Source organism: Aspergillus lentulus (genome assembly GCF_001445615.1).
Source record: "Aspergillus lentulus DNA, contig: Alt09, strain: IFM 54703, whole genome shotgun sequence".
Lineage (NCBI taxonomy): Eukaryota > Fungi > Ascomycota > Eurotiomycetes > Eurotiales > Aspergillaceae > Aspergillus > Aspergillus lentulus.
The window spans coordinates 2334346-2357748 of NW_028322117.1; the positions used below are offsets into that span (position 1 = coordinate 2334346).

General features: G+C 49.7%; 4 protein-coding genes across 4 annotated transcripts; 2 read left to right on the forward strand and 2 right to left on the reverse strand.

Moving 5' to 3' along the window:
• Window positions 1-2003: 2003 nt before the first annotated feature.
• Window positions 2004-3263, forward strand: ALT_5584 (aldo/keto reductase; the record flags this gene model as incomplete). The annotated part of the gene is made up of 4 exons (XM_033554651.2): window positions 2004-2035; window positions 2104-2254; window positions 2325-2690; window positions 2757-3263. The coding sequence occupies 4 exons, from the start codon at window positions 2004-2006 to the stop codon at window positions 3261-3263; spliced, it is 1056 nt and encodes a 351-aa protein (XP_033410542.1).
• Window positions 3264-3664: 401 nt separating this feature from the next.
• Window positions 3665-5437, reverse strand: ALT_5585 (uncharacterized protein; the record flags this gene model as incomplete). The annotated part of the gene is made up of 1 exon (XM_033554650.2): window positions 3665-5437. One exon carries the CDS (start codon window positions 5435-5437, stop codon window positions 3665-3667), a length of 1773 nt encoding a protein of 590 aa, XP_033410541.2.
• A 5303-nt stretch (window positions 5438-10740) lies between these two features.
• Window positions 10741-20260, forward strand: ALT_5586 (proteasome activator BLM10; the record flags this gene model as incomplete). The annotated part of the gene is made up of 6 exons (XM_033554647.2): window positions 10741-11168; window positions 11229-16635; window positions 17375-17584; window positions 17659-17737; window positions 17836-19304; window positions 19361-20260. The coding sequence occupies 6 exons, from the start codon at window positions 10741-10743 to the stop codon at window positions 20258-20260; spliced, it is 8493 nt and encodes a 2830-aa protein (XP_033410538.2).
• A 474-nt stretch (window positions 20261-20734) lies between these two features.
• On the reverse strand, window positions 20735-21866 carry fbp1 (fructose 1,6-bisphosphate 1-phosphatase; the record flags this gene model as incomplete). The annotated part of the gene is made up of 2 exons (XM_033554646.1): window positions 20735-21674; window positions 21745-21866. 2 exons carry the CDS (start codon window positions 21864-21866, stop codon window positions 20735-20737), a joined length of 1062 nt encoding a protein of 353 aa, XP_033410537.1.
• Window positions 21867-23403: the final 1537 nt, after the last annotated feature.

A 23403-nucleotide genomic window follows, 5' to 3' on the forward strand; every position in this document is an offset into this window, starting at 1 on the left:
TTCACGGGATGTATATAGTTAAATACCTAGGTCAGAGATATGAAATCTAGGGCGATTGAACTCATGAAGTCTGACTCAAAGTCCAGTAGAGAAGCCAGGTCAATGGCTGTAGCCTGCAGACGTCGTCGCTCTCAAGAAAGCATCATTGCCGTCCAAAGACACAGACTCAAATTGGATACGAAGCACAGATGCAGGAAGGCAGAGGAAGAAAGCAAGAAAAAAAAATGGATTCTGAAACGACTACGGGGTAGGCCAATTGATTTTAGATTATTCAGACATCAGCTAATTACGCAGCAACTACGCCGTTTCCAGTGGATGCGTGCGACTTATACCCTGCTAGGCAAACTGTCTCGGGCATGATGCCAATGAAATCTCACTTGTTCGGGGAGGAGAACCTTGTGGCCTGCTGGTTCGCTCCTGACGGTTACTGCTTTGGGTATGGTCCCGGCCGAAGCGGGGTTGTGTCGGAGAGAGTTGATGCCTGAGGGTTTAATGTTGTTGATGTGAGGTGCCGAATACTGTTACAGATGACTAGTGGGAGAGATTGATATATTGCCATTACTGCCATCGATCCAGCTTTACGAAGAATAGGCTTGGTAAAGGAGTGAACGGAAAAGCCCGGCATGCACTTTTGCAATTGGGACCCAGGTTTCAAGAAAAAGAAGGTTGTCATGACCAGCGTTTGAGTGCGGGATGAGTGTAGAGAAGCTTATCATAGTGAATTTACCGGTTCTAACTTGCCTCAGATGTGAAGAACGCCATGGCCATATGACAGCTACGAAAGAAAGGATGTCCGGGCAGTGCTGCGATAGACGTGCTCTGCCTCGTCATCACTCCCGCCATTTTCATCAACTAAAGCATAGTCGTCAGAGCTGTGCTCTAAATACTCTGAAAGCTCGTCTTCTTTGTTTTCCTTATCATATCCCTGAAGATCCATCCAAATGTCTTTTCATGAGCTCGCATGACTGCCTGAAATCGAACGTCCGTCCCATCAAAACTGAGACTGTCAAGTAGACCTTGTCCTATCAACGCAGTAGAGAGTCCTCTGATAATTGCAGCAGATTCTGGGCTCCTGGCGCAGCCAGCGATCACTTATCTCCATGCTCTGGTGAAGTTCTTGCACCTGCCCTTGGAGCATCATAATCCGGCTGCCAGCCTCGGGATGTGATATTAGGTACGAGACAGCTGATAGTCAACGCATCCATTGTCATGGTCTAACCTGCTTGTTCTCAGATGATTATTAAGGTCGAACGTGGCAAATAGGTATGCACCGACGCAGTTTGCAGTTCGACAAGGTCTCGGATTTTGAGACCTTGCTGAACTGCTCCCATCCAGCAGTTTAGCACGAATGATGTCTCTATCTCGGTCTTTTTGTGACTCTCCCTGTTGATGTGACAAGCACATTCAATATGGATTCGGGCGATCATCAAAATAAATGAGAGAATGATCGGAGATAAAGCAGGGGACGGGCCTAGCGCCTGGCACACTCAGAAGCAAGGAGTCTACTTAGGACTGCGGACCCACTTGGTTCATAGAAGCATCGCTTCCTCTGTCATGCCTCTTTGCTCCAACACTCGGCTATTTGAACATATTTACTGTATTTTCCTTAAGTGTGAATAGTCAAAGAGGGAAGGTCAAGCTGATGCTCCAACCGAATTTCTGGACCGAATGATGGATAACCGAGACCAGCGACAGCGCTGGTCGGTTACTCATCGGCTCAAGTGCATCATCGCTTCAGACTTTCGGCAGATCCAATAGACCAAAATTGAGTCACGGATGGTTCGTATACGTCAGTGCCCGAAGCTTAAGCCGGCTTAATAATGATCGCGGCTTTAAGAATGGAGTTATCGTCAACACACAGACTTGCTTCAACCTTGGTCATTTTGGTTGCATTTGCCTTTTTTTCAGTAATCCTGACTCTGTTGATTTTCGGATTACCTGTCTTCTACTTTGCTGCTACGCATTGAGCACCTTTTTCTGATAATTTACCAGCCGTGCTTACAATGGCTTCCAACAATGAAATGGAATATGTCCGGTATGTTCCTTCATTGCATTGCGGCTCGTCCAGGTTCCCGCGCCGCTAACCAGACCAAATGGAAATAGCCTGGGCAACTCCGGCCTCAAGATATCCAAGATCATCCTAGGGGCCATGTCCTATGGCTCCAAAAAGTGGCAGGATTGGGTCCTCGATGAGGACGAGGCCCTTCCTCTGATTGAACATGCCTACAAACGCGGCATCAACACATGGGACACGGTGAGTGGGCGCTCATGGGCACAAATAAAGCGATGCAGACACATCCTCTGACCCGAGTAATGCATTGAAGGCCGACACATACTCCCACGGCCTCTCGGAAGAGATCATCGGCAAGGCTCTAAAAAAGTACTCCATCCCCCGCCATCGGGTCGTCATCCTAACCAAATGCTACTTTGGCGTCACCGACGAAGGCAACGAGGGCAACATGCCTCCTATCTCCGCGTGCAACCGAAACGACGGCGAGTGGGTGAACCGCGTGGGACTCTCCCGCAAGCACATCTTCGATGCGGTCGACGCCTCCGTCCAGCGGCTGGGCACGTACATCGATGTGCTGCAGATCCACCGTCTGGATCGAGAGACGCCCCGCGAGGAAATCATGAAGGCTCTCAACGATGTGATTGAGAGCGGAAAGGTCCGATACATAGGCGCCAGCACGGTCCGTTCCCCCCCGGCTCATTTCTGACTGTCCAAGACGACACACCCTGGTTGCTAACTTTCTCAGATGGCCGCTTGGGAATTCCAAACCCTCCAGAATATCGCCGCCCGCAACGGCTGGCACCAGTTCATCTCCATGCAGAACTACCACAACCTCCTCGCCCGCGAGGAAGAACGCGAGATGATCCCGTACTGCCTCGACTCTGGCGTCGGTCTCATCCCTTGGTCGCCCATGGCACGCGGTGTCCTGGCCCGACCCTGGGGCGCACGCTCCTCCGTCCGTGAGAACAGCGACGCGGCGCTGCAGCTGCTGGTCCGCAGCCGCGAGACCGAAGTTGACAAGGCGATCGTCGACCGGGTCGAGGAGATCGCGAAGAAGAAGAATATCACCATGGCGCAGGTAGCCATTGCTTGGGTGCTAAGTCATCCCAAGGAAAACCCTATTCTGGGTCTGTCGAGCAAGGAGCGGATTGACGAGGCGGTTGCTGCTATCAAGGTGCAGCTGACGCCGGACGAGATAAAGTATCTCGAGGAACCCTATCGCCCCAAGGCTCTAACGGCACTTGAGCGGTGATTATTCATATACATACATACATACAAGAGTGTATGCGTCAGTAATCTGAGTACGTAAGAGATCACATTTATGCAGTCAAGCTGCTGAGGGTCAAACAATAGTTTCAGACGCTTTTCTATGTACACTCGTCTAGGTAATACCATAGATCAGATGCCCCTTAGGTAACTACACGGATGGGATACAAAACTAGGAAAAATGCAAAACTGGAAGTGAAAATTCATTGATACCGTGGGAATCATAATGCTAGAAATGCAAGGAGATGAGATGATCGAGTGAGAAGGCCTCCTGAGCCGGTGGGCGCGAAACCATGGGTAGTCCATGGGCCCGCATGGAAACATGGTTTCGCGCGCATGATGCAAGTTGTGTAAATGGCAAAGAACCAGCGAAGCACCAGTCTTCGCTTAATGGTGTCCGCTTTTTTTCGTGAAGAAGTCAAAGAAACCGCTTAATCGATGTCGTCGCTTTCCTTTGGACGGGGTAGAGTCTGCCGCTCTGGTTTCAAGCAGTTTGCTGGCCTTTTCCGAGGACGCCGTCGAATGGTTCCGTGACCGACGTTTCGTATCAGTAGACTTATCTGGCCATGTATCGGGGCCGCCAGAAGTCGTGAAATCGCCTGTTTTGTTGCGAGAAGGCCCACCAGCGACATGAGTGTCCGCCGCGTCAGTGTTGCCTAATCCCTGCGTCCCCGGAAACATGCTATGTCTGTTGGGTTGGGTTTCCCGGCCGGAGACACTTCGCGTATTGGCCCGCTCAAGAAAAGCGGCGCCCGTGGACCTTGAGCGTTTTGGTAAGCTGGCGTACTTCATCGATCTGGCACGCTCAGAAGGGCCTGGTGTTTGCAACGGAAATGTACTCGACACCGACGATCGATGCGCGGTTTTGTTGAGCACTGGTCCGTCCAAATATGTATCCCGTTGCTCAGAAAGAAAAGCGTCCGGCGGTCTTACGGCCGTTGGAGAGCTCTGTCTTGACACTCCGGGCGAACAAATTCCTTTCGGGTTTAACATTAGAGCCGAGTCATCGTATGTGAAACTCTGTGACCAGCCTTCTCTGAATGCCACCCATATTGCAGTCAGGATAATGATTGTCCGAAGACCATCATCCGTTTTGATCACTTCTTGGTCCAGGGGGGTGTCCAATTCCGAGGAGTCACTGACCACCGACATGCCACATGTAGGTGAAAGTGTGGGGTCAGAAGGCATAGAATACTGGTCAAACACTTCAAGGACATTGCGAGTCATCGATGCGATGACGGGATGTCGACGGGTATTGGGGTTGATAACACTGAATGTAAAACGTTTGCCGTCCTCGTGCAGGGAACCCCCAGGAGGTGCTGATACACGGCGACTTTTCGCTCCACGCGAGACCCAACGCAAAACCTGCACCCCATGATCCGTCTGAGCTCTAAACTCATACGAACCATTGGGCAACGGGATCGCCTCCCAGGCCGGACCAGAACTCAGACATATTTCCGCTCTTCCCTGGGACAAAGCATCCTCTCTGAGAATTTGACAGATTGTCGCAATAACCTCTCGGTTTTCCTGGCTCTCTTCGTCCGAGCTGAGATACTTGTCTGCGATATCTCCTACCGTTCGTTGGTACAGATCGCTTGTCACGACGATCAAATCATTCGGTCCTAGTCCTTTTTTCCCTTTGAAAATCGTAGGGAATTTGCGAGCCAACCGCGGCAGGAAAACTGTTGATGGTAGCACATCCAAGACAGGCAGGGGCCGTGATGTCTGAGAGACTCTCTGGAGCTGCAGAAGAAGCTTTGGTCGAAGTTTCAGCCGCCGATGGCGTGCGTGGGCCGCCGGGTGGGCTAATTGGTAGATAGTTTTCGGGCGTGATGATTGTTTCCTAACTGAGAGAGCGCGGCTGATGGGAGACCGATCTGCAACTGGTGCCACTATCGTATAATTGTCATCGCTGGACGAGATCGATTCAACTTGGCTCAGCGGCATCGTATGCAGTGGTGCTTTGTGCGATCGGTTAGTTTCCGTTGGTTTGTATCGATGATATAGTTCCGCCAGTCCCAGAGACGATAGAGTAGGAAAGGAGATGGTCGGGGAGGGATGTGGTGCCGGGCTGGAGAGTCGTAACTCGGATGAGGCTGCGACAACGTCGTTCTCATGAGCAGCAGCAGCATCCGCCGTCCAGCCAAGGTTGAATAGCATTATTTCATGAGATCGAAAAACTGCGGTCTACCCATTAAGAGGAACATCGGTTGACTAGGCAGAGGCGAATTGCAGGTGTGGCTTGTGATGTAATCGCCAAGGATTGATAGTTTGTACAATGTTCAACCCAACCAGGGTGAATCTTGTGTTGATCTGGGGTAAGATGGGAGAATGAAAGCGGGTTCCCACGCAGGTTAGAAGGGGGTCGTTTGAGTATTCTATTCGAAGGTAATGAGAGTTGTGAGAATAATGGAAAAGAGAGGATGATATTGTATGACAGAGTGGGAAGTCGTAAGCTCTTGTGTGACCTGCACAGCAACAGCAAGGTTAAATTGTCCGCCGCAGTCCTGAGGCTGAGCTGTGGAGTGTGGAAGTATCGGAAGTAGAGGCGAGTCAGCGCAGATGGACGCGGGGAAGGAAGGAATATGTCAGAAAAATGAGAGACGCAAGAGATCAGAATAAAGTGCAGTAATGCAAGGGGAAGAGGCTGAAACTGTCTTAAAAGAATTAGCTGGAATGTTGAAGGGGCAAGAAAGTCTTGGTATGGAGACTAGTTGGCTGAGTTGACGATGCCAATGCTGAAGGTGATGAGAATAAGAAGTCACTTTGTACCGCTAAACTAGCCAGAGAGGAAGGCTGCATGATGTGTATAAGTAGTCAGGTAGGAAAGATGGCGGTCAGCATCAAAGAATTTTCAGGGATTTGAGAAGATATCCACATCAGAACCACATGTGTCAATGTATCCATTATTACAATAATGATTATTCTTCTGGTATCCCCGAATCAATAATCTATCCAGAGAATTGTACAGAGTAAGGAAGACTAGGTGCCCACTGCCATCAAACTGTACCCGTTCGTCGGATGCCCGGAACAGCCAATCCATGGGCGACAACTCGCATCCGTAACCCAAACCAGTCTAGACGACGATCTTCGGGGCTGACAAGGTAGGAAAAGACCGAGCCATGCTGGCGGAAAGTCTAGTCTAAGCCCTGAAATAAATCTTCACGATCTGACTGCCCTGCCATACAGTCAATCAAGTCTGGATACTTACATTTTGCCCGTTCGGAGCACGGCGGAACTGTTCAGAACATCACTGAGCTACCTTAAAAGTCCAAACCCAGTCTTCTCTGCTCTGATTGTGGAGCAAAAGTCTTGAGCAAACGGGATGATCACTCAACATGAAATTTTACTACCTAGCACTTGACCTAGCAATTAGCACGCCGAGCATAATCACAAAGCGCTTCAGAAGCTGAAGCTCAAATTTTGATCCAATCAGAAACCTGAGCTCGGAATTCGGACGGTTTTTGTTCGTTGAACCGGAGATCTTGACCTCCGAGTTGCCGGTAAATTTTGTAAAGTACGGAGTATGGAACTCCCCTGCCCCAGCTTCCGTCCTTCGGCTTGACTTCAAAAGGTAACAAACTCATCCACGGGAGTCAAGTCAAGGTTGCTCCGATTGGAAACGAGGTGGGAATACGAAACAACACCATCCTCCGAGATACGGTGTGAACTAGCTAAGTCGATGTGCCACGTTAGCCCAAACTGTTACCTAGCTTCGAGCAACATTGCTTCCTCCAGCTACCACTGGGAGCAGTGGTGCGCGTATACTAGTAATACAATTATACAAGGTCAAAGCTGGAAAAGAAGAGGAATGAACTGGTCCGATGTGTCGATGGATCCGATGGATCCCTGAAAGTGAAGCCCGTGGTGCCACAGCGATCTGGATTTGGCTTGTGAATATGCGCTGGACATCGCAGAACAAAAATACTATGGTGTTATCACACAGGTACTGTAGAAGAGAAGAAATCGATACCGACTAGCCTAGTCACTAGCAGAACTCCACTCCATAATGCATGACCACTGACGACGGTGAGGTCATATCAGCATTGGCGCCATCTACGACGCACTCTGTATGGAGGACAGGTCTGCTCAGGCTACCACCGTTATTCTGGCAACATCCATTTGATAGACTTGTGCATGCCGGTCTTCCACATTTAGTTGTTCTTCTGGTGAGTGTGCGATTCTAAAGCTTTCATTCCATCATTCTGTTGAAATATATGAAGATCGATTATGACCTGGACTACGGAACAGAAGAGAGCCATTCCATGGTACAGGAGTTCGAGTTCGCTGTATTAGCTTTAGAGAGACCCATCTACGGCCGCATGCTATCGGGTTATCAGTAGTTTATCCTACAGCTGACCGCACAAGATAATTATGTTGGATGTTGTGGTTCCTAGGCCCAAATCAACCCATAGGGCTGACCGGGGCCTGGGTAAATATGTGTCAAAAGAAATTGATCAGTCCGTGAACCCTTTCTTCTAGTTAACTAGTTAACTTATGAGTGATTACATGACTCACAGAAAAATTCTTCCAGTCAATTCTTTTGCTTACCGGTCCATCAATTATCTTTAATCTTACTAGTACTACCCATATCAACTAGGTAGTACAACATGGTCTCAAACTACTCCGTACCTAAATGACTGACAGGATCGCCACCAAATCGATCGACGTAAAGCCAGTATAGTATGCCACTAATAAATACCGCGTATGTTTTGAAGTCGCGCATTAGTAGTTAACTAGTTTAACTTATTCTCCGCTCCGCTGAATCAGCGGTTGGTTTTAAGTTAGTTATCTAGGGACATTTATTAGTATTATCCTTATGCTGCCGAAGCCGAGCAATCCGACCTGCTGGTCCACCTGACGACGACGAATCTTGGCATTGAGCTGTGGTGCGGATCTTTGATTCCTGCACAACACCTCGGCATGTCAAGAAAGCCGAGTGCTCTATTTCGTACGAAGTACAGGAGGCATCGTTCTCCTTTCGCTGATTTGATGATCTTGCCACGGTTATCGGTATCCCTCTTGGTCTACATGGGTCCACAGCAAAGAGACAGACCCTTGTCTCCGTTCTGAACAGTGATGAGTCTGATGACTTCTCCGTCTCGACGCGCCGGTTCTCAATCAGCGTGCTCGCTCGGTCCAATCCTTGTCAATCCTCGCCACCCTCTCAGAAGCTTATCCATTCTCTTTGGGTTATGGAAAGCTCTCATCTTCCTAGTAATAGCTTTCTGCCCCGGACTTGGCTATGACACCTCAACAAGTCTACTCCTCTATCCAACCAGAGACTCTTCGGACGTCGATCCATTGCAATTTCCCCTTTCACTCAGATTTGTGAGATGGGATTCCATTTACTTCGTTCACGCTGCTGAGCATGGCTATGTTTTTGAACAAGAATGGGCCTTTGGGTATGGTTATACCAGGCTCCTGGCCCTTCTTGCGTCCGGTATTTACAACAATTTTCTTCTAGATTGATAAATGCCCGCCTAGCCCAAACGCAAATGCTAATTATGAGTGTTCAGTATTACCTCGATCAGCCAACTTAAGTGAATCAGCTCGAATTGGATTGGTAGCAGCTGTGCTCTCCCACATCGCTCATTACCTATCAGTCCTGGTTCTATACAGGCTCTCAATCAGCATCTTTGGCGGTGACACTGCCAAGCAGAAGACTCTTTGCTTTCTCTCCGCTGCTTTACACATCATCAGTCCAGCGGGTGCATTTCTTTCGGCACCCTATGGAGAAGCTCTGTTTTCCCTTCTCAGCATCTCTGGGTCCTATCTTTACTCGTCATCGGTTCTCGATGATACTACCAACCACCGATTGTCGAGGGACTTGAAACTGCTTACAGCCGCTGTACTAATATCAGCAGCCACAGCAGTCCGCAGCAACGGAATTCTTGGTGGAATTTTGTTCGCGTATGATGCTCTTCTACAGCTGCGGCAGATTCTCAGTCGAGGTTTGTCATGGGCGGTTGTCTCGCGCCTTGCGGTCACTGTCCTCGGAGGCTGCGTCATCGCACTGGGTATGGCTGTACCTCAGTACATCGCTTTTATTGCTTTCTGCATGACTCCGAATGCCCCACGTCCATGGTGTGGATGGACCATCCCGAGCATATACCGCTTTGTCCAAGAACAATACTGGTAAGTGAAGATATACCAGACTGCCCCATGGCTATTGCTCAATGTGTCATGCAGGAATGTTGGGTTTTTACGGTATTGGGTCGTACCAAATATCCCTCTATTCCTCTTAGCCTTGCCCATGTTAGCATTGCTTCTTCGGTCAGCTCTCTGGGCGTGGAGACTGCCATCGATCACCAGTAAATTCTCAAAGAATGCTGCCAATGGAGCATCAACTAAAGCCATGTGGTTACTCCCTCGCTTGGCAATTATTCAGGCCCTGCTCGCGGTTCTGGCATTCACCAGCTATCATGTCCAGATCATTAATCGGTTATCTTCTGGGTATCCATTATGGTACTGGCACCTGGCGGCTGAGCTTATAAGCGATCTTGAAAGCTCTCAATCCACTAATGAGGGCATCAGCATCTCTGCAGTTGCTATTCAAGCTATGGTGATCTATGGTTTGATCCAAGCGGTCCTCTTCGGCTCGTTTCTCCCTCCCGCTTGAAGATATGTACCTGGTAAAGTCTACTTATTCCGGCTGTACAGGTCAACGAAGCCCACCCTGTTATACTGGTGGCCGATCTATCCGGAATGGAATGGATTCATTTATAGCATAGAGTAGACAAACGACGGGAGATAGAAGATATGATGAGGAAAGAAACAGGTACAAGAGAGTCCACTGTTGTAATCACCTAAACATCCATGTTTGCGCTCAGAATGTCTGAAATCACCATACCTCACTCCCTAGAAAATGAAATCCATTCCTATGTCCTACTAACCGGACCATTGTTGTGGGCGTTCCGCTCCTGGTGGCTGACAAAAGAAAGTAGCTTTAGGCTGCGGTGCTGTTACGTAGAATTATGTCATCAGTCGTCGCTCTGGTTGACCGAACTCTCAACTGATACCTTCAACCTCATTGCTTCGCGTGAGCTCACATTATATTGACCACCACGCTGCTAATCAAATTAGGCAGCTAATGCTGACGAATTTCTTTTATTAAAAAGAGAATATCTCTGTTTTTGTGTTTTTCCTGCTTATTTCGAATCGTTCTAAGCTCTGATCGTTGTTCCCCGGCCGCCTCGCTGATTGAGACCGAGATTCGCTGAGCTGCCCCATGCGAGCAGACTGGCAGCAGCCTACTGTCTGGTATCGATATCTACAGCTCGATATCCAGTTACAATCTTCATGACTAGTGTACAATAAGCCCTACATTCTCGCTCGCTGGTTTGTTCCATTCGTTGATCGACGTAATTTGAAGCTGACGTCTTTCTGGATCCAGAGCTCATCTGGTCCTCCCACGAATTTGACCCCTACGCCGCAGTAACTGCCGCACACCCTACGCAACTATGGACACCTCGGGACCCAAGGCGATTCTGACCCAGAATGTCTATCCTGCGCATGAGATTTCCCGAGCCACCTCGCCCGGTGGTGAGCCCGCGGGGATGAACGGGGAGGGCGAGCCCAAAGCCCGCGTCCGTCCTCGCACCTATCCTTACTTCAAATACCTCCCGTATCCGACAGAGGATGAGTCTGAGAGAGAACGAAATCTACGAGAGATATTGAATCAGCTCTACATTGCTGTTGAATCTGGGGATTTCAGTCCCGGCGCGGTCCACTGGACTCGAGAGCTTAGGGGTTGGCTGTCACTCAAGTTCGACCCCACTCGTACAGAACGAATCAACCTGGTCAAGCTATACTATGAGCTCTCGCTGGCCCCTGGGATTGATCCCAATGTTGCGGAACGCTTCGCTAGCATGTTCATGCTACTTACAAAGTGAGCAGATTCTCCCATGGTGTTGCTTAGCTGGGGTTGGGGCGCTGACACAATATGCAGGCGGAAGCATTATCTACGACCGGTGAAAGATCTCATCCTAGATTGGAGGCCCTTATATAAAGAATTGAAAGCGTTTGTTTTGCCGACAGAGTCGGGTCTAGTCCATTCGACCAACCTGAAGCGTAACGTCAAGACACTGACGAAGCTGTGTGCGTTCGTTCAGCTCTACATTGACCCATGTGAGCTGCCGGCTATGCTGGAGGAATTCCTCCCTCATTTTTCGACGTCTTTCTCAGAAGGTGCCTTTGTTGTTGTTGGGTTAATCAATCTACTTCTTCCAACCTCCCCGCCTCCCCAGTCCAGAGAAGATCTTCTACCGCAGCATTACCTGCCAACACATTTCCACCTATGGTCGCTCGTCAATCGTTCCAAGACCTTTGATATGACGTTTCTGGACTATCTTTCCCGGTTGGCACGAGATTCGTTGCCTGCAGAGCATATACCATTTTCCGAATTTGGTCTCTTCACCAAGGAGCAGTCAGCACTCATCTTCACTGCCATCCTGAGACTGCTGGAAATTCCTGTAGGACAATCGACTTCTCCCTACAGTGCTCTCGTAGATATCTCGTCGGGATTGGGCATCATGCTCGATCGAGATGCTCGAAAGCACCCCGTTGCGCATCACATTGCTCGATGGGTCGTGATGTCACTCTCGCCGGAATGCGCCGAGGCAGACGAATCAATTCTATCCCAACTCGAGGGTCTTATTCAGGCTGTGGAGACATTTTTCCATCCTTCCAATTCAGGTGGTTGGACCAAGACATTGTCTCAGCTTGTATACTATCTCTCTGACTTCTTCCTGATGCGGTGGAACCGAGAGCAGAGTGGTGAGATGGAAGTGCCGGTTGGCCGCAGATTGACTGAGCCACTGAAACGCCGTTTCGTGCTCTGCTTGCGCGATGTAGTCTTCATGGGCATCTATGCCAAGAGCGGCACCGCCATCAGCTTCTCATTGTCAACTTTGCAGAATCTTGCATTCTTAGAACCGCACCTAATTCTTCCGGGAGCTTTGCAAAGAATATACCCTTCTTTGCAAGGTCTCGTGGAGGTTCATCGCACAGCATCTTCTCTCCGGGCCCTTCAAGTCTTGTCTCGGATTATTTCGCGGACGAAAGGCTACCGCTGCCATATGACAACCTTGCTTGGACTCGCTCTACCAGGTATCGATGCCAACGACTTGGAAAAGTCTCTTCACGCTCTGTCTTTCATTCAATCAGCGTGCTACAACATCCCCTTATTTGACCTAACGAAAGGCAGGGAGGACATTAACTGTGATATGCTGGCTATGCAGTGGATTAATGGTGAAATGGGACGAATGGAGGCAGAAGGTGTAGAGGTACAGCTGAACTACGACACTGACTTGAGTGATGAGAATGAAGAAATGATCTTGCGCTCATCGACATGCGGCTTTGGAGATTTCATCGTTTCGTTCTTGGGACGTGTCTTCACTCTCCTTGAGAACCTTCCAGATGCGAGCAGAGTGCGGAATGGGTCGCCAGAGGAGAACATTGTGAACACCCTTCCTGCAACATTCATGCCTCTACTCTCGTCCCTTTCGCCTGAGTACTTCGATATCGCTTTGTCCAAGGTTGTGGATTTCGTGTCGAATCATGTCATTCACCAGGCGCGAGATGCGATGGCTTTTATTTGCAATTCCATTTGCAAAGTGAATCCCGATAAGGCTCTGAAGCGTTTCATTCCGGTGCTGACGCAAGCCATCCGGACTGAAATAGACGACAATGGTGCAGGCTCAACTCGGACGACCGGCACCGATGTTCTCCCGCGGGATCGTGCTCTGGTCTGGAACATCAGCATGCTGAGCATGTGCGTTGTTCACGTCGGAGACGCGGTCCTGGCTCACAGGAAGGAGCTTTTTGATATTGCTGTTTATATGCAGCAAAAATGCAGGGGCATACCCACTGTTCACATATCGAACTTTATTCACCACCTTCTTCTCAACCTTACGGGAACATATACAATCGACTACTCGCTGTACGAACCTGAGGTCCTCGCCGAGGGAATAACCCCTAAGCTCTGGAGTTATCAACCAGATCCAGAGAATCTGACTGTGAAATGGCATGTTCCGAAACGTGAGGAGCTTGAATTTGCTGTCGAACTCTTCCAGAACCAAGCAGAAACCGCTCTGAAATCGTTGACTGCACTCACCGATGGAACAGCGAGTGTGAAAAGGGATGGTAGCGGAAAAGATTGGTCAGATGAAGTCTCCAGGAATCTTGTCTTGCTACGCCTTATTCTCTCGGGAATCTCTGTTCTTTTCGACAGCAAAGCGGCGTCGAAAACGAAAGATGAAGGAGTAGACGGGATAGCGAATGATGTCGAGATGTCCGATGCAAAAGACTTCCCAGTCGCCAATGGTGTTGGAGACGAGGACCCTGACGCATCACTCGACACCTCTGACGAGGCAACTGTCAGGCCAAGCTTCTCCTACCCTACCGGCTATCCTCTGGAGGAGAATGACCGGCTCTACAGGTGCATTCACGATCTCCGGGAGAGAGCTGGCTGGGTCCTACACGATGTCCACAGATTTTTATCGGATAAGCAAGAGGACGATGTGCCTTGCTTCGCAGCTCTATACTCGGCTTTCCGGTCTTGGTTCATTGACGTTGGCATGGAACGGTCTGCGCATGTTCTCGACAGAGTCACGCGCCTTCTTGCGGCCGATATTCATCCTTACAAAATGAGCGGTATGCGGAAAGACTACCCGCGTCCCCTACTGGTGCGGAGAGCCAATGTATACCACTTGCAGCGCCTGAGGCACAATGCTGCCCCAAGACCACGGTCTCGCCTCGACGAAATCCTGCTCCTGGATCTCGCTGAGTCGTGCGTTTCGCTTTACACCGAGACTCGGCGCAACGCCCAGAGCGCTGGCGAATCTGCTCTCAAGGCTATCTGGGGGTCACGACTTCTTGTCATTCCTCCTCTGCTCACGGCATTACAGAAAGGTATCAAGGAGAATGATCATGCGCGAATCAAAGGTGCATTGTTCTCTCTGCTGCTGAGTAGCGTCGCGAAAACTGTGGGACGCCACTGGAAATATGCCCCCACTCTGATCAGAACTTTCATTGACGCAAGCGCGGTTGATAAACCATCTGTGCAGAAGATATGTTCTAGTGCGGTTTTTCAAATCATGGACTATGGCCGTGCAATGGAAAGAATGGCTGTGCTTGACAGAGATATTGTAGAAGCAATCGCTCCGAAAGAGGACGTCCAAGACCAAATTACGCAAAAACGCAAGAGCATCAACAACAAGCGTGCTATCATTGAGAAAAAGAAGGCTGATATGGCTGAGGAGCTTGTCAACCTGGCAAGAGTCTCCCACTGGAAGGTCGCTAGCCGGGCAGCCACCATTGTAATCACAATGGGTCTGAGATTTGACTACATCGCAAGCAGCAATCTCATAGAGCTCGTCACTCTAGGGTCCATCGATGACCATCCGGGGCTGCGTGGCATGTACTCTCAGGCTCTCATTGCTTTGTTTACTATGGTAGACGTCCGAGCGATCTGCGGCCATGACTATAAGAATTATATTTTGGGCAACCAGCACTTCCCATCCAAAATCAAGGTCGCCACCAAGCGCTACGAAGAAGGTTGGACAGAGCAGTATCTGGCAAGCTTCGCCAAGCCAGAGGCCGAATACTATATTGACCACGACTTCCCCGGATGGCTCGTATGGTCGGATAGTATGCCTGCATATAAGTCTAATCTGGAGCGCGACATTGAGTATGACGAGGTGGAATGGAACGTACGCAAACAGATGGGTAAACTATTTGATCGAGGGTGGTTCTCCAAGTTCTTCATGTACCTGAAGCAGGAGCCGCGGGACCCGTCAGCCGACAAATTCCGCATGCCCTGTGCCATGATGCTCCTCTACGCATTCGAATTGATGCTTCGCGACGGGCTCACCGCTGCCACTTTTAAAGATATTCAAGAAGAGATTGAAGCTGTCTTTGAAGACGGTAGTGACAAGCATCAACACAGAGCTACTGCAGAAATTCTTGGTGCTCTTATTAGCTCTGTCGCGGATACGAGCGTGGAGAAGAGGACACTGGTTTGGGAATATGCTTTCCCGATCGTGCAAAGGATCTTCACCGATGGTTTGACCCCAGAAAATTCAGGCTACTGGACCACTTTCCTTCATATGATCCTCCAATGTCGGGATCCACGACGAGCTTGGCCCTTAGTTGACTGGCTTGCCAGTTTCCGGCTGGATATGGCAACCAACGCAGCCTTCAAAGAGAGCTCCAAGATCAACCTCCTGCATCAATGCATTATAGACGCTGGCTGGCACTTCCAGTTGGAGAAGCCAATTGTCCAAGATTTCCTCGCCCATCTCGATCACCCGTACAAGGGAGTCCGTGAGGCAATGGGTCAGACGCTTGCAACAATTTACCGTACACGATATCACGAGTCGTACGCGGACCTTCAGCGTCTCCTCAAGGCACAGGAGTCTGCTTCACCTGTCGGCTCATATGCATACCTCCCTACTGAGGAGTTCTCTAAGATGGTGCGCGAAGTCTTTGCCAGGATCGAGAAATGGCGCCATGAGAGATCCCCGGGTCAACAGACGCCATCTTCCTACACTTCTGGCAGCAAGACAGTTCTCCTATGGCTCGACTCCACTCTTTCATCTCACGAGTGTACTCAGCTTGTTCCATTCTTCCCTGATGTGTTCACAGGGCAGCTTTTGCATATGATGGATGTCAAAGAAGATCCAGAACTTCAGTCATTGGCCTACCACGTTTTCCGTCACTTGCCAAATATTCCGTACCCTGCCGAGCAGGACTCCGGGTTCATCAAGTCCTTGATACACATTGGGCAGACGTCACCCTCGTGGCACCAGCGCTTGCGAGTGATGATCAACATCCAGATCATCTACTTCCGCCGTCTGTTCCTACTTTCTCCCGTCGATCGGGACAAGTTGTTCGATTGTATCGCGAACATGCTCGAGGATACACAGCACGAGGTGAGGGCTGGTGCATCAGCTACCCTTTCGGGCATGATTCGGTGCTCGCCTGTGTCTCTCCGGCAGCGCATGGTCAGCAGGCTACAAGAGCGCTTCACAAGGACTTTGGTTGAGAACCCATTACCCAAGAAACCAAAGAACCACGCTCGTTCTGCATTGGCTTCTCCAGTATCCTCTCGATCCGGCACACCGACTCCCGAACATACTCGACTCATCATTGTCAGACACGGCGCAGTCTTAGGTCTTGGGGCTTTGATACAAGCGTTCCCTTATGATAGTCCACCTCCAAGGTGGATGCCCGAGGCTTTAACCACGTTGAGTAACCGCGCCGCAAACGACCCTGGCATTGTTGGGTCAAGCGTCAAGTCAATTATCAGCGAATTCAAGAAGACGAGACAAGATACCTGGCATATAGACGCAAAGGTTAGTGACGAACGTACTACCAGGTTTTCGAGGGACACAGAAGCTAATCTATCAAATAGGCTTTTACGTCAGATCAGCTAGAAGACCTCTCAGGGGTACTGTGGAAGAGTTATTTCGCTTAGAGCAGCGGTCGGAAGACTGTAGAGCAGAACGATGGTTGGTCATGGTCTGTATGATAGGTAGTCAAATTACTCTTCTAACAATCGAGGTTTGATCCTTGTGTGTGATTCTTGTCTGCAGCAGCTTCAATTTTGCTTTGGACATGGTCTGTACATAGCAATAAAAGCAACTCTGAGTAATTCTTCAAATTTGTATTGCCTTTATTTCGGAATTGGGTATCTTTTCTACATTATCCTTTCACTTTTCCGTGCTTAGGACATTACAGGACATAATATATATGTTTCAGTATTGCAACCACCCCATATCTATGAGCGCAAATGAGCTTTTTCAAAGCATCAAACTCCGTATCGCTCAGGGCCCAAAAGAAGGCTGAAAACATGATCTCATTTCATTCTTTTGCCAATATTCATGGCATAAACTGCCATCCTAATGGCAGTTCTTCCCCATAAACAGGATTGACTGATGACATAATCTTCACGTGACTGAGAGGCGGCCACGCGGCTGTCCAAGAGTGCCGAGAGCATCACCGTTGGAGCAATCCATAGCTGCCTCCTTGCCAGCGGCGCTGTTCTTCCCGTCGTTTATTGTCGTTTTCTATCATTAAGAGACGGTTTGTCAGAAATATATATTTACATACGAAGTCCTCGCCCAATACCCGTCCCTGTGGTGGAAGGAACCTGCTGCAGGCAGCGACGCTTTCACCATGGCTCCGAGGGACACCTTCTTCCGCTCGTCTGATATGAGCTTAACGCAGCTCTATATCGCCAATGAAATCGGACGAGAGGTTGTTAGTGCTTTAGGAGAACTTGGTCAGGTTCAATTTCGGGATGTAAGTTGAGCCGTACCTGGACGAGGTGGGTGATTCGAGGAGATACAGGGCGCTGATTTGGATATCTACGATAGCTTAACCCCGATACCAATGCTTTCCAGCGGACTTTCACCAAGGAGATTCGTCGGTTGGATAATGTGGAGAGACAACTGCGTATGTATAACGTCCTGTGGCTGGAGGGTCAATGCATTGCGGAGACCCTGACGGTGGTCGTGGTGGCATCTGGCTAAACATACATGATTTCTTGGCAGGCTATTTCCATGCGCAGATGGACAAGGCCGGGATCCCGATGAGATCTTCCACCGAGTTCTCCGACACGTTGGCGGCTCCCCTAGCTTCGGAAATTGATGAACTCGCCGAGCGGAGTGAGAGCCTTGAGCAGCGAATCGCCTCCCTGAACGATAGCTACGAGACACTGAAGAAGCGCGAAGTTGAGCTTACGGAGTGGCGGTGGGTTCTCAGAGAGGCCGGCGGCTTCTTTGATCGTGCTCATACGCACACGGATGAGATCCGCCAGTCGTTCGATAACGATGAGGCTCCGCTGCTGCGGGATGTTGAACACCAACCTAGCCGTGGGCCGAATGGCGATGCTCAGGCTCAGCAGTCGTTCCTTGAGATGAACATTGGGTTTGTTGCGGGTGTTATTCCCCGCGATCGTATTGGTGCCTTTGAACGGATCCTTTGGCGAACTCTGCGTGGTAACTTGTACATGAACCAGTCGGAGATTCCCGAGCCGATCATTGACCCGACTACCAATGAGGAATCACACAAGAATGTCTTTGTGATCTTCGCTCATGGAAAGCACATCATTTCGAAGATCAGGAAGATTTCCGAATCTCTTGGTGCCTCGTTGTATGGTGTTGATGAGAACAGCGAGTTGAGAAGGGACCAGATTCATGAAGTGAACACCCGGCTGAGTGATGTGGGCAACGTTTTGCGCAACACCAAGAACACCCTGGATGCCGAGCTTACCCAGATTGCCCGCTCCCTTGCGGCTTGGATGATCATTGTCAAGAAGGAGAAGGCCGTGTACGATACGCTCAACAAGTTCTCCTATGACCAAGCGCGAAAGACATTGATTGCCGAGGCATGGTGCCCGACCAACTCGCTGGCGTTGATCAAGTCGACTCTGCAGGACGTCAATGACCGCGCTGGTCTGAGCGTGCCTACCATTGTCAATCAGATTCGGACGAACAAGACCCCGCCTACCTATGTCAAGACGAACAAGTTTACCGAGGGATTCCAAACCATTGTCGATGCTTACGGTATCTCTAAGTACTCGGAAGCAAACCCTGGATTGTACACTGTCGTCACATTCCCTTTCTTATTTGCTGTTATGTTCGGTGATTTCGGTCACGGGGCTTTGATGGCAATGGCCGCTTCTGCTATGATCTTCTGGGAACGGAAGTTGCAGAAGACGAAGCTCGACGAGTTGAGCTACATGGCATTCTATGGTCGTTACATTATGTTGATGATGGGTCTTTTCTCTATGTACACCGGCCTGATCTACAACGATGTCTTTTCCAGGTCTTTCACTGTCTTCCCTAGTCAGTGGAAATGGCCTGATAACATAAAGAAGGGACAGACAGTTGAGGCTTCGTTGACGGATAGCTACCGTTACCCGTTCGGTCTGGATTGGAATTGGCACGAGGCTGAGAACTCTCTTCTTTTTACCAACAGTATGAAGATGAAGATGAGTATTATTCTGGGTTGGGCACATGTAAGTGATATTCTGCTGCTTGTCAAGAGGGCCTGGCTGACAATAACTCTCTGTAGATGACATATGCGCTCTGCTTGCAGTATGTCAACGCGCGGCATTTCAAGTCCAAGGTCGACATTATTGGAAATTTCATTCCAGGCATGATATTCTTCCAGTCAATCTTTGGTTACCTTGTTCTTACCATCGTCTACAAATGGTCTGTCAACTGGGAAGCCCGGGGCCAGTCTCCTCCAGGTCTTCTGAACATGCTCATTTTCATGTTTCTCTCTCCTGGAACTGTGGAAGAGCAGCTGTACAAGGGCCAAGCCGGCGTTCAAGTTGTGCTGCTGTTGCTCGCTGTAGTTCAAGTCCCCATCATGCTCTTCTTCAAGCCATTCTACCTTCGCTGGGAACACAACCGTGCTCGTGCTCTGGGATACCGAGGCCTTGGAGAGCAGGCCCGTGTGAGTGCGCTCGAGGATGACACCGATATGAACGGCGGAGCCTCAGGGCCTCGTGATAGCATGGTCAGCGACGGTGAAGGCGTGGCAATGATTGCCCAAGATCTCGGCGACGAAGAGCATGAGGAATTTGACTTTTCTGAAATCATGATCCATCAGGTCATCCACACCATCGAGTTCTGCCTCAACTGTATCTCCCACACCGCCTCCTACCTCCGTCTGTGGGCTCTCTCTCTCGCCCACCAGCAGCTTTCGATCGTCTTGTGGAACATGACCATCGGCGGTGCCTTTGAGCAGGAGTCACCTACCATCCGCGTTATCATGATCGTCGTCACCTTCTACATGTGGTTCACTCTGACAATTGTCATTCTGTGTGTCATGGAGGGTACAAGTGCAATGCTTCACTCCCTTCGTCTACACTGGGTCGAGGCCATGAGCAAGCATTTCATGGGTGACGGTATACCCTTCGCTCCTTTCAGCTTCAAGACTCTTCTTGAAGAGGATCCGGTGGACTAAACTGGGTTGTACATTCGTTTTTGTGTCTTTATAGATCCATAGCTGTATCTTCTGAAGAAATGAATTGGATTTAGATGTCAGTGATACATTGGCTTTCTGTTGCTCGGACCTTAAATATATTTTCCCGGTTATACGAGGTACTGTAGACACATTTACCACCTGTTGGGTGCGCATATAGTCGACCGTCCCAAGTCAATGGACAGCGAGCGATTGGGTCATACATTGCCCACATAGTGTGGGGCTTTTGACTTCGAAATGACCATACTCTCTGGACAGAATTGCCCGGCCTACATCTTTGTTGCTGTTGACCGCCAGCATATCATGTCGTGCATTTGGATTATATTCTTTTGATTGAGGCCTTAAATACAATACTCCATACATGCAGATCATTTAGTCCAACGCCAGTAGTCAGGCCATTGCAGAAACCCGAAACTCCTTCCCGACATCGTTCGTTTCAGCGAGGATATATTGCACTTATTTCTTGTGCTTGTTGTAGGTATCGATGATCTTTTGCACTTCATCCTTCGAGCCAAGGAACACGCCGCTGCGGTCGTGGATGTGCTCGGGAACGACCGCGAGAAGACGCTCGGCGCGGGAGTTGATGGCGAGACCGCCGGCATTCTCGAATAGCATGGCCATAGGCGCGCACTCGTACAGGATACGCAGCTTGCCCTTGGTGCTCTTCTTGTCGGCGGGGTAGGCAAAGACACCGCCGTACAGCAGGGTGCGGTAGGCGTCAGCGACCATGCTGCCGATGTACCGGGCGCTGTAGGGCTTCTGGCCCTCGCCCGGGTACTTGAGCGAGTGGAAGTACTCGTTGACCCAGTCGTCCCAGTACATGCTGTTGCCCTCGTTGACGGAGTAGATGGCGCGTTTGGCGGGGAGCTTCATGTTGGGGTGGGTCAGGATGAACTCGCCCAGGGAGTTCTCCAAGGTGAAGCCGTTGACTCCGCCGTCGCGCATGGTGATGACGAGCTGCGCGGAGGCGCCGTACATGGTGAAACCGGAGGCGACCATCTCGGTACCGGCGCGCAGGATGTCATTGGCTGTGACCTTCTTATTGGGGCCGACCAACTCGTCGGGGAGCTTGAAAATGCCAAAGATGGTGCCAACCGAGACGCCAGCGTCGAGGTTGGACGAGCCGTCGATGGGATCACAAACAACGGCGTAGCGGGCGTTAGGATGCTCGTCGAATACAATCGCCTCTTCCTCCTCCTCTGAGACGAGTATACGGCACTTGCCGGAGCCTCTCATGGCGGAGACAAAGATGTCATTTCCAATCACGTCGAGCTTCTTCTGGTCATCGCCGGTTGTGTTTGACGAGCCCGCCAGACCGGTCAGGTTGATCAATGACGCACGACGGATGTAGTAGGCAATGGACTTGAATGCGAACTGGAGAGCGTGGCAGAGCAATCTGTTCGCAGCCACGGCAGTGTGGTTAGTTTCGGCGCAGAGTGATTCAATTTGTCAGGGGACAAACTCACGTGAAGTCACCAGTGGCTTCCGGTACCTTGACCTGCTCTTCAGTGAGGAATCGAGTGAGGGTGATGATATCTGGGTTGATGTTCTCCTGGCCCACAGCGCCGTTGTTGCCGCTCGAAGACATTTTGAATCTGGAAGGATGTTGTGGTGTATAGGATAGAGAGGAGGGAATTGAGACGATGTTGCTAGAATACTTCTGAAGGAGTAGAACCAGTACAGTTCAACGTATAACCTCGGCTTGACGGAGAAACAAGGAGAGTTCGAGCAGAGAGCTACAGCAGAAAGACGGGGGAATAGGCGTCTACAAGACTGGAAGCAGATCGTGATAAGGGACGATTGGTGGCAATGGAATTGGATTGAGATGAGAGAGATAGGTGAAGAATAGTAGCAATGGGAAATAATAAAATCTACCAGCTCGACAGCAGAGGACCCGGATTGTTCCCTTCTTATAGTATACCTAGATCCAGAGCAGAGGGTACTCCAGGGGAGGAAGCAATAACTCTTTGCCGGTGGATCACAAGGAACGTCAGAGCCCCCGCGGATAACAGGGCAGAACCGGTCGCCTATGATTTGACGCAATCTTCCTCTCTGTATTTCTCTCTTCTCTTCCCTTAGTCAGAAGAACTGAACCAGATGGTTCATCCGTACGTAAGGTATCCATAAGAGTTCCATAGATCGATATCATTATCATTATTCAGTGGCGGTTCAGCAAGATTGGCCTGATCATCATCATTGTTTTCGTCATTACCCGTAAGAAGAGCCCCCGCAGTGTTCCCTTCTCCCCGCTCTATTCCTCTTCGGGAAACTTGCCGGCTTTTCTTCTTTCCTCTGTCCGAGTCGCCCCGTCGCCCCGATATTCCCCGCGCTCTTGGTAGGAGTTGATACTGCGTACTATAAAGTAGGTATTATTATTAGATATCTAGCACTGGTAGATGATAGTATTTGGACACTCGGTCTATTGATATGAGCCGACACTTACTACTTCGCTGGCCCGATGATATGCGTGCTGCGGAAACATACGTTTACGCTCTAATTATATGACAGTTATTGTGTACTCCGTACCATGTTAATATTCGTTAGTCCGTTTAATGTGCCTCTTCCCCCCAGAAAATCCCTCTCAATAATAAGTGGATTCAGAGAGTCAGCAGATTCGCAAATTTTGATAATAATACCCTCTTGAGTTTGAGACTATTCGAGTCTCGACCCTTCCAGTTTGCTGTCAGCTATTTCTAGCGCCCAAATTGAGGAAGGTCATGCGACCGGAATAAAGAAAGTCCTCCACTGATAAGCGGCGATTCTTGAGATCAGCTGACTGGCAGATTATATAATCCACATATTCTTTCCCTGCCTTGCTCTAACCCACTTCAGACTAGTGCTCTCGGTAAAATTAGCTTGGTCGAGAGAGCTTGAAAAAAGTTCGAAACAGATTTTCCTCCCAGACTTTTTACACACTCACAACAACACCAAAAGGATTCCTGCATCACCGATGCATGATGGCTTTTCTTCTTGATGAATGAAGAATCACTTCTCAGCGATGTTCTACATTGCTTCTCTGAATTTGCTCATCCCACCTCTTTGTGTGCTGACTTGACTGGTTCTCAGATATCATGTGGCCTGGTAAGTTCTGATCGTTCCCTCACGCTCCTCCCTAGCATGATGAA